This window comes from Curcuma longa, chromosome 7 (genome assembly GCF_044706935.1).
Source record: "Curcuma longa cultivar G26 ecotype Majalengka, Jawa Barat chromosome 7, ITB_CL_G26_1.1, whole genome shotgun sequence".
In the NCBI taxonomy this organism is placed as follows: domain Eukaryota; kingdom Viridiplantae; phylum Streptophyta; class Magnoliopsida; order Zingiberales; family Zingiberaceae; genus Curcuma; species Curcuma longa.
The window spans coordinates 4408003-4419460 of NC_133867.1; the positions used below are offsets into that span (position 1 = coordinate 4408003).

Here is an 11458-nt window from a genome sequence, read left to right on the forward strand (position 1 = left end):
ACTATGAGATAATTTTCACATTATATGCATCTCAAGGATCATTTTTGTGAAGCCTCCGCATCAAAGAATAGGCAATGGATTTTTGGATGATTAAAGTTGCATGATCTTTTAAAAAATGATGTGCATAATACTTTCAATTAATCTTTTGGTTGGAAATTTACTATATGTTGCATTACTTTAGTTTTGTTATATTTCTTGCCTTAGCTTGTAATTTGTGGTTAAAAACAGGTACCAGCAAGAAGGGATCAACTGGTTAGCTTTTCTGAAACGCTTCAAGCTTCATGGAATTCTATGTGATGACATGGGCCTTGGTAAAACACTTCAGGCATCAGCAATAGTGGCATCTGATATTGTGGAACAACGTGCCCACAACAGTTCCAAAGACCTTCTGTCTCTGATTATTTGCCCATCCACGTTAGTTGGTCATTGGGCATATGAAATAGAAAAATATATTGACAATTCCTTAATGGTTAGCCTTCAATATGTTGGTTCTAACCCAGAAAGGGCATTGCTTCGTGATCAATTTGAAAAGTGCAATGTGGTCATAACATCATATGATATTGTTCGTAAGGATATTGATTTCCTGGGAAACCTTTCTTGGAACTATTGCATTTTAGATGAGGGCCATATTATCAAGAATTCAAAATCTAAAATAACAAGTGCTGTGAAGCAGTTGAAAGCTGAGCACCGTCTTATTTTGAGTGGCACTCCTATTCAGGTAGCCCACTTAGCCAACTTCTGTTTTTAGTTTCTCTAGTTTTAGCAGAACATTTGCTTGTAACTGAAAACTTGCTTGGATTTCTGTATATTTTTGTGTCTGCAGAATAACGTCTTAGAACTTTGGTCTCTTTTTGACTTCTTAATGCCTGGATTTCTTGGGACAGAGAGACAGGTTTGTTAATTATCTTATTATGCAACTTCTTTTTCATATAATGTTCCTTTTTGTATTTCTCTCTCTAATGATCTATCTTACCTATAGAATATGGTTGGTCAAATACATGGCCATCACTTTCCAAATGGTTTTTGAAACACAACCTTATCAACTAGTAGAGAAATTGTGTATGCCTAGTTCATACTGTTTCATTATTTTGTCTGACAGTTACATTATCTCACTCCTTATCTGATGGGATTGTTGGCTTGTAACTTGGATAATGTGTTGGAATATACTAGTTTCCAATATACCAAATTTTTATTGAACGAACCAGTGCTTCTTAGCATACATATTGTCTTGTCTATGTTTGTATCTTTGCTGATACTATGTTATTTACCTTTGGAATCAGATCGCTATTCATTGCTTCTGACCAACACTAAATTGTGATTATTGAGCCATAATGCCATCGAACCCTGTGATTAAAAATCTGGATATATTGGGTACGGGCATGTATCATTCTAGGATGTGATTTCACTTGGCTAGTCAAAACCCCTGGATATTACACCTCAATCTCTCTTCTCCTCTCCTTGTCATTGATCCTAGTGGTAGTGCTAATTGTCAATGTTGTAGATATCGAAGAGGTCTCCCTGGTTGACATAGCATGAGCGTCCTTCCACCTGTTGACACTCAAGGAAGTGCCTCTTTCCCTTTGTTCCTTTTAATCATCTCCATCAACATAGTTGACACCGTGTGAGCTTCTTTCCTTCAGCTGGTACTTAGGCAGTGGTCTCTTTCCTTCTCTACCTTCAATTCGTTCGACACCGAGCAGCGAGGCCAACTGAATGAGTAGCTGGTGCAAGATACCTCTCCTGTAGACAATGCCCTGCTCCTTCACATAAGCATCTTGTGCAAGCCCTTCCCAACCAGAAGAAGGCTTCCTCTATCGTGATGTTGATGTAAAAAAAACAAATAAAAGGGTCTAGAGAGTAAGATTTTGTTTGTCCTGGTGTGGATAGAAGATGTGGTTGTTCAGTGGCAGTATGGAGTTGCACAATGTGCTGTGAGGTTGGTGGGTAGCTAACATGAAGGAAAATCAACAAGAAGTCCCCTTCAAATCATTGAAGTCTTTAGAAAAGTCTTGTTGAAGAAGCATGGATTTAATATGGTTATGCCTCCAAATCAAACACGTCTTCTCCAATGTTGATGAACAGGAACCATGTAGAGGAGCCTACCTTTGTTACCAAGTTCAGAGGACGAACTACAATATTCACAATTACATTGATAGGACTAACATAACACGTATGACATAATATATGTGGGATTAAATCTAGATATTCTAATATTCATATATAATTAATAACTCTTGACAAATATGACCATTGAGATCATAGTACTATTATTCATGTGGGCTTGCTATTTGTAGCAGTACAAGTGCAATAAACTAATAAAATATACAGTGATGGAATAGTCAGAATGAATGCAGAGGGCTTTGGAATACTCTTTTTTTGCTTGCTATTTTTGTTTTCTATTTTATTGATTCTTCAAGGCTACTCTAAGAAGATGACATCTTCTATGCAAAAAGGAATTTACTTTCCTGGTCTCTAATCCTGAGATAATATACAGTTCCAGACTACTTATGGGAAACCATTGTTGGCCGCAAGAGATTCAAAATGTTCTGCTAAGGATGCTGAAGCTGGGGTTCTTGCCATGGAAGCTTTGCATAAGCAGGTCATGATAGGTTTTAGTTTAACTAAGATTAAGGATTCTCTCTCTATCTCTCAAATTGCCTTTTCTCATGTTTATTGACCACAGGTCATGCCATTCCTCCTCCGTCGGACTAAGGATGAAGTCTTAAGTGATCTTCCTGAGAAGATTATTCAAGATAGGTACTGTGACCTGAGTCCTGTTCAACTAAAATTGTATGAACATTTTTCTTTTTCAAGTGCCAAAAAGGAAATAACAAGCTTGGTTAAAGAATATGAGGCAAGCTCTGTAGGAGAATCTACTGCTTCAAAAGCAACTTCTCATGTCTTTCAGGTACAATTGTTGAAATGGAAAATGCTTGCACTTCAAACTTTTATTTTTCCTGTTTAACAGTGTCTTAATACAGGCCATGCAATATCTACTAAAACTATGTAGTCACCCATTGCTTGTTATTGGTGAAAAGACACACGACTCCCTTGTCTCGCTTCTATCAGATGTTATTCCAGGCTGCACTGATCTTTACCGTGAGCTCCATGAACTTCGTCATTCTCCTAAATTGGTCGCTCTTCAAGAGATTCTTCAAGAATGTGGAATAGGTTTAGATCAATCAAATTCCGATGATGCCTTAACGGTTGGTCAACATCGAGTATTAATTTTTGCTCAACGCAAGGTGCTCTCCCATTTCACAGGTTATTTTGAGTCTTCATCATATTTTATGCGACAATTATCTTATCTCATTGTGAAACCTGCAGGGTGTCTTGGATATCATTGAGAAGGATCTTTTTAGGAACCATATGAAGAGGTGAGTTGTCTACTGACATATTTTGATTTGCAAAATATAGATGTTGTGAAATTCACTGCTGTTGCAACCTACTACTTATCTGATGGCTACTCGATGACAAATCATTTCTGACTCAAGAAAATAAGGGTGACCTGGCATGGGATTTTCTTTTTTGTGGGTCTGGAGCAGTAGCATATAGAAATGTTACCAATATCCTGGCCTAATCTGGTGTGCCGAAGTAACTGCTGCAATCTATGCAGATGCTTAGTTAAAAAATGCAATAAAATTACACCCAACAGATTAGATAACATGTGATTGCGAGAAGGCACCTATCATAGCTTGGAGATGATGAAGATGGGTATAGTCATCAATAGGGATTTGGAATGTTGAAGGTGTGTTGCTGATAATATCAGCCTAGGGAAGAAACTTAAATTGATCCATTTCAAGATACCAATAGAGAATTAGAGAAAAGGAGTTGGGGGCTTCATGCTTGGATAGCAGTTGCCTGTGTGAAGAAAGTTGTTAGGATGGGTGGAGAGCGGGAGGTGGAGATTTCACCAAACAGGGCACTAGACTTTGCTAATTGCATATGAAGAGGAAGCTACACGCAAGATAGGTGAATGATTAAATACATTGTTCTACCCTAAAGCTACCACGCTTATATCGAAATTGGATACAAAAAGGGAAAAGAGATATTTACAGAATAGCTAAAGCAAGAGAGAGGAAGATAAAATATCTTATCCAAATAAAATGTATTAAAGATGAATACAATAGCGTAATAGTAAATGATGAGGAAATAAAAGAGTAATGGAAAATATATTTTTATTAACTTTTTAATGAAGGTTTAGACAACCAATTTAACTTCAATAATTTAAGTAGGTCACATGAGTGTAGAAATTTAAATTTTTATCGTAGAATTCAAACTTCAGAAGTTGAGTAAGCTTTAAATGGGATGCAAAATGAAAAACAGTTGGACCAGATAATATTCTGATAGAGGTATGGAAGTGTCTTGGGAAATAAGGTATTGAATTGCTTACAAAGTTATTTAACCTAATATTGAAAATTAAAAAAAATATTTGATTAGTGGAGAGTAAATACTTTAGTTTCCTAATATAAGAATAAACGAAATGTACAAAATTGCATAAACTATAAGGGCATTAAACTAATGAGTTATATTATAAACTTTGGAAAAGAGTAATAGAAAAAAAAAGACTAAGGAAGAAGATTACGGTCATCGAAAATCAATTTAGATTTATGTTTGGAAGGTCAACAATAGAAGTTATATATCTTCTTAGATAGCTAATTGAAAGTATCGGGAATAGAAGTAAGACTTACAGATAATATTCGTCAATTTAGAAAAAGCTTATGATATGATTTTAAAAGAAATTATATGAAGAATTCTAAAAAAGAAAAGCATTAGCATAGCGTATATTGAACTAATTAAAGATATGCATGATGATATAATTATAAAAGTGAAGACTTAGGCGAATTAACCAAAGCATTAACTATAAAGATATGGTTACATTAAGGATCAACTTTAAGTTCTTATCTTTTTACACTAATCATGGATGAACTCATTGGACATATCTAAGATACAGTATCGAGGTGCATGGTGTTTGCAGATGATATTGTTCTGATTGATGAGATACGTGAATCAATAAATGTTAAACTTGAATCTTGGCGGGAAACACTATAAGTGAAAGGTTTTAGACTTAGTAGAGTAAAGATAGAATATATAGAATTTAAGTTTAGTAATATTAGATGTAATGAAATAATTGTTAAGATAGGAGATGACGAGTTGTCTGTGATTGAGAATTTTAAATATTTAAGATCGTTTTTGTAAAATGATGAAGGTATTGAGAGAAATGTGTTACATAGAATACAAGCGGGATGGTTGAAATGACAAGAGCGTCAGGTGTTTTTTGTAATTGTAAAGTATCTCTAAAACTTCAAAGAAAATTTTATAAAATGACGGTTATACTTGATATGTTGTATGGAGCTAAATGTTGGGTTGTGACTCGAGCATATGAGCAGAAGATAAGAGTTGTAGAGATGAGGGTGTTAAAGTAGATGTGCGGACATATAAGGATGGACAGGACAAGAAATAAAAATATTAGAGAGAAAGTCGAGATTGTATTTGTTGAGGGAAAACTCCGGTAAACATGTTTAAGATGGTACGAACATGTACTTAGATGACAATAAATATTTCAGTTAAGCGATGTGAAATTATAACAAATATCCATATCAAACGAGGAAAAGAAAGACAAAAAAGACTTAGTTAGCAATAATAAAACAAAATAAAATTTATTTAAATATAAATGATGATATAGTAGATGATAGAGTCCAGTGACGTAGAAAGATCCATATAGCCAGCCCCACCTAGTGCAATAAAGTTTGGTTCTAGAAGATAAAGTTGTTCATCAGTCTGCTGTTGCCATTAGGTGGCGGTGGCACCATGATCAATCTTATGCGAGTGGAGGTGTGAAGAGGCCATCCATTAGAAGAATCTACCCTTCCTTGCTGCTCGATTCAGTCGGGTGTCTGCATGTGGAGAATTTGTAGAGGCAAAGGCATTATTGGAAGAAATTATAGAGATGGTTGTGTGCGTCAATAGGTTGTTGCTAGTTGGTTCAAAATCTCGAGCCACGTCAGAGTTTCGATTTTTGATTGGAACGATACTGTATTAGAATTGTACCAACTTTTTGATGTATGGTGCTAATGGCAAATTAGAGGTGGATGGAGGAAAGAAATAAAAAAGAAAAAGAAGAAAATAGGATAGGTATATACTTAAAGTCAGGCTTTGTGTTCCATTTGAAATGTTGACGTTAGTTTGTATAAACACAAGCTATTAAACAAATAACAATATCATTTCAATTTATCTTAGCCTGACTGTAGCATGCAAAAGGATATCGAGATGCAATACTCATTAACATGATTGACACAAACATTACTTGTGCTGTGTCGTATTATCTTGGTTTGTACTGTAGCATGCTAAAAGCCCGACTTTAAGTATATACTTAAGTTTTCGGAAATTTATCAACTGTGTCACTTGGCACAATATGAGATTTCAATCCATGGTCACTAGGTAGAACACCATTTTAGCTAAATGCATCCTTGATTGTTGGGATTCCTTGTTGTAATATGCCCTCATGAGCAGTACGCACCACAAGTGCAAAGATGAAGAGGTGTTGTTGTAGGAATGTTGGTGAACATGAAAGTAGGATGAGGTGATGATGACCACTCTGAGGCTGCTTATGAGGATAGTCACATGCTTCCATGCTGAGCTATCTCCACAATCTGCAGTAGCAAATGTGGTTGCGGTTGGCAAGTGTCCAATTGTGTATGTGAGGTGATCATGCATTGTTGTAGGCTGAGGGCTCAAATATGTGATAAAGATCAATATGTGTTCTCACACCCAAAGATCGATGAGACCTAGTTATCACGGGGCTTTGATGTCATGTTATGATGAAAATTAGGGTCTTGTATCCCTTAGGTAGTCTTCTTTACCTATGCGTATTATTTATCAATGTGAAATTATAAGTCCATATTATATTATGTTTACAAATAGATCCTTGAAGGCACCAAAGTTGAGTTTTCTAATTCAGTGTCTATTATTGTAGTTTGTCTACATGTTTGGCTGTCGCCAGTCCAGTTCCCATGCGATTCGAGTGTTGTTAATAGCACAAATATATAGATTAGACCTTTCTAATAAATAAAGCTTTTGGATAGGTCACTCAATCCTCAATGTAATGTGAGACTAACAAATTCCATTTCATATTTGGTTTGATGATTTTGTCATCTTTATCGCAACTAAAAGTTCATGTATAATTGGAAAAGAATCAGAACAATTTAGTTGGGACTGAAATTCTGAAAGATTGCTCCTAGATATTAAGCTAGCATGCCTCTTGTATAATTCCCATCTACATTGATACATTTGTCTATTCTTTTTTTTCTCTACAATTTTGCTAAAGTTTTTGATTGTAGCTAATCTTACAATCCTCTGTATCTTTATCACAAAAAAGTAAGTTCTTGTTTCATTCTCTGTGGGTCATCTGGTGCCTTGCTTGCTGCCCAAATCCAACGTGAAACACAGAATCTGACACATGGAGTTGATTATGATGATCTTGAAGGCTTTGCCTATAGGATTGTAGTCATGAAGTTATGTGAAGCATAATGGATCATAGATATTATATTTTATCCAAGTGTGAAATTTAGTCATTGTACAAATTGTCATTGGTGGGACAATTACATTGTTATATGATACTTCAATCATCTTATCTGACTTTATATGATTCATATATCATCTTTTGCCCAGAATATATAGTTAACTATTCGAAGAATTAATTTTATGCTCTTCTCATCTTTTTGCTGATAAATCTTCAACAAACTTTCACTAATAGCATGCATTTCTGTTACAACAGTGTGACGTACTTGCGGTTAGATGGCTCTGTTGAATCTGAAAAGCGATATGATATTGTCAAAGCATTTAATTCTGACCCCACAATTGATGTTCTGCTGCTTACAACTCATGGTATGCATGATACGGTGCTGCTACTTTCACACATTTAGAAGATAAAAAGATGATTATTGACTTATTTGCAGTTGGTGGGCTTGGACTGAATCTTACATCTGCTGATACACTTGTTTTTATGGAGCATGACTGGAACCCAATGAAAGATCTGCAGGTTTTTGTCCTTGCATATACTCATTATGGTCGGACATTTGTTGCTTCATTACATACCTTTGCTTATGAATATCTTTAGATGCTTTTAAGAATTAAATTGACGTTTTTTGTTTAAATTTTGCATAAAAGGCTATATCTTGTGTTTGGTCCTAAGGTTTTCATTAAGGCCATAAATAAACTTCTCTTAGATGTAAATTCTTGATTGTTTTTTTTTCCCCTTCCAATTAAGGCCATAAATTAAATGGTTGTATCTTTAGTATACATTCAAAACCTTGATTTTGATGAAACATGGAAATGAGATCTATAGATTTGAATAAAACACCATACATAAACTTCTCTTAGATGTAAATTCTTGATTGGTTTTTCCTTTCCCTTCCAATTAAGGCCATAAATTAAATGGTTGTATCTTTAGTATACATTCAAAACCTTGATTTTGATGAAACATGGAAATGAGATCTATAGCTTTGAATAAAACAGCATAAATTGAATCATGAAGCTTACTATTTAGCTTTTCTATTACTTTTAAAATTCCATTTTTATTCCTCACTAACACCAGGGTTGGAAAGATCAACATCCTGGATAGGAACAGTAGAGACATTAAACCCTAGGAACTAACTAAAATATATTCACAAGATTATATCTGGCATTTATTATCTTATCATGGATTCATTAATTTTCCATATTATTAAATTTATGAACAATCATTCTAGCATCATGAGGCATAAAATAAGAGCAAAAAAGGTTGAGATCACTATTTGTTCAGCAACTAATATTAGTATCAAATTACCAATCAACCAAAGAACAAAATGCAAAGGTCAAACCAATACTTGTAAGCCCTATATCCAAGTGCAATCTAAAGTCGTTCTCTTGATTCTTGACCATTGAGATGGCTATTGGTTCAACAAGTAATATAAGAGTATCAAATTACCAATCTACAAAAGTACAAAATTCAAACGTCAGACCAATATTTGTAAATTATAAACCCTAAATTCAAGTGTAATCTAAAGTCATTGTCTTCATTCTTGTCCATTAACAGACTAAGAGATTGCACCAAAATTTTTAGCTTTGTGAAAGGGATGCAACTGGATGCCATATGTGACCCTAGAGTCAACCAGCTCAAAGTATGACTCTGGATGGATGTTATTGTCTTACTGCAAGAGCATAAACCCTAGGCATTGTGCCCCCCGTGGCACGGTGAGATGGCTAGTGGAAGGGCGGAATAAACTCATGCATTGAGGGTTCGATTCCTATGCAGGACACTACCATATGCCCGCGGTCCTCGAACCACTCATACTGTTGGACTGTTTCCCGGGATCCATCTTCGCTTCCTGGATTTACCAGGTGGGCTAATTTGTGGGACTGGGCTGTCCACCCTAGGATTAGTCGGGTGCAAGCCTAGATACCTAGCAAAAAAACCCCTAGGCATTGTTGATTTAGTTAAATCAAACTTTCCCATCAAACATAAACCATATTTTTTGTATTATTTAGATCAATTTTTTTTAACAAAGAAAAAAATTATATATATATCATATATTTTATTTTAAATGTATAGCTTAGGAAAATTAATTTAATTGTTAAATGATGGAAATAAATTGTCTATATTGATTGCTTTGGTTGATTGATTTGAGTATATATTATGATGTAGACTCATGTTTTGACACACGAAGGCTCACATTCACATTGTCAATGTAACTAATGTTTTGTTTTAGAAGAAAATATGGAGTCCATTTGTACTTAGAATATGTGGTCGCATATGTCTTACGCTTTACACGTCGACTCGACTAACATAGTAATTCCTTTGTATGCTTTATAAAGCATTGCACTAACTTCATGGGCCCTTGGTAAAATTTCTGATTGGATCCTGGTGTGGTTGAACTGCTTCAGCTGGATCAGATTCAGTGTGACCATTGCTATTCCTCATTACATAAAATATTTCTTTGGACTTTATCTAGACACACAATACATCTTTGATAAAACAGGTTTTCTTTCTTGCTGAGCATGGAATTACTTCTGTTGCTAATATGCTTAATATTTTAGGCTATGGATAGAGCACACAGGTTGGGTCAGCGGAAAGTTGTCAACGTCCATCGACTCATTATGCGTGGTACTTTGGAAGAGAAAGTCATGAGCCTGCAGAAGTTCAAAGTAACAGTTGCTAATGCTGTTATCAATGCTGAGAATGCAAGCTTGAAAACCATGAATACAGACCAGTTGCTCGATCTTTTTGCTTCTTCATCAACTGTCCGAATGGTGATTCACATGTCCTGTCACATGCATTTATTTTCTCTAATATTGTTTTTTTTAAAACATTTGACATGGCCCATCCTAGTTTTGACTTTAGAACACTCATGTACATATGTTTCTTCAAATGTCATTGAACAGGGAACCCAAGCTTCGAGCAGCATGGGCAGCAATATGGACAATGATCCAAAGTCCTTGATCAGTGGGAAAGGCTTGAAATCCATTCTCAGTGGGCTTGGGGAGTTGTGGGATCAGTCGCAATATGAAGAGTACAACCTAAACCAATTCTTGGAAAAGCTCAATAGCTGAGTCTTTAGAGTATTGCAATTGGAAAAGCTCAATGACTTAGGTATTGCAATGTACAGGGAGATTCAGGAGAGTCCATCCGCCATTTTTGAATGTGTTGCTCGTGATTTTTTTGTTCTTCGAACATGCTAATTTTTGCAGCTGCTAACCTTTAGGTGATCCGAATTTTTAGGAGGGCAGGGATGGATCACCAGAATCACGATGGACATTTCATGTATAAATTTCAGTTATATGACAACTTATCTTGTTATCTAAATGTGTTCATTAATCATTCCACATGTTAGTGCTGTCCCAGAGAATATTGCAGAAGATTAACATATTTGCTATTGCTGATTTCTTACATAAACTAAACAAAGTTTTGCTATCAATGATTGTGTATATATCCTAAGCTGGTCTCAGTTTAAAAGGCTAGGTGATTTTAGATTTGCTCAACTGCCCTTGCATTTGTAATGTAATGTTTGTAAAAACCATTTGTCATCGAGGAAGAAATTTGTGATGATCACAAAAATTAGTAATCCGTCTTGTGCCGTAATTTGGGATTGATTATCTTTAATTGCTGTCTGATACTGGTAATCTTGTTTTTCCTTGCTCGCATTTCACCTTTGCTTGGGCGGATTAATAAAGAGAAATTGTGGGATCTGTCATGGTTCTTTTTCATTAAATCGCTCTGTCCAAGTTTGAATGTACTTAAACTCCTTTAACTAACATAAAATTATATCAACACTTTCTTAGTAGAAACTAAGAGGAACGGTGTAAAACCTATCACACAAATGTTTATAAGACAGTGTTCACAATATACAGTGTTCAGGTTCACTTATCAGATATTATATCTATCCTTAGAGGTCGGCTTTTAAATTATTTGTTCTTATTG

General features: G+C 35.2%; 1 protein-coding gene across 1 annotated transcript in view; it reads left to right on the forward strand.

The window, feature by feature from the left end:
• The window catches only part of LOC141831519 (TATA-binding protein-associated factor BTAF1), a 38851-nt gene extending 28008 nt beyond the window's left edge, over positions 1-10843 (forward strand). Inside the window, exons 20-29 of the mRNA XM_074718891.1 lie at positions 229-718; positions 824-892; positions 2495-2599; positions 2684-2908; positions 2982-3245; positions 3328-3377; positions 7778-7887; positions 7959-8041; positions 10078-10290; positions 10423-10843. Of these exons, the coding sequence (XP_074574992.1) occupies positions 229-718; positions 824-892; positions 2495-2599; positions 2684-2908; positions 2982-3245; positions 3328-3377; positions 7778-7887; positions 7959-8041; positions 10078-10290; positions 10423-10590 (1777 nt within the window). The 3' untranslated portion in view covers positions 10591-10843. The remainder of the gene's footprint in view (positions 1-228; positions 719-823; positions 893-2494; positions 2600-2683; positions 2909-2981; positions 3246-3327; positions 3378-7777; positions 7888-7958; positions 8042-10077; positions 10291-10422) is intronic.
• The last annotated feature ends 615 nt before the right edge of the window (positions 10844-11458 follow it).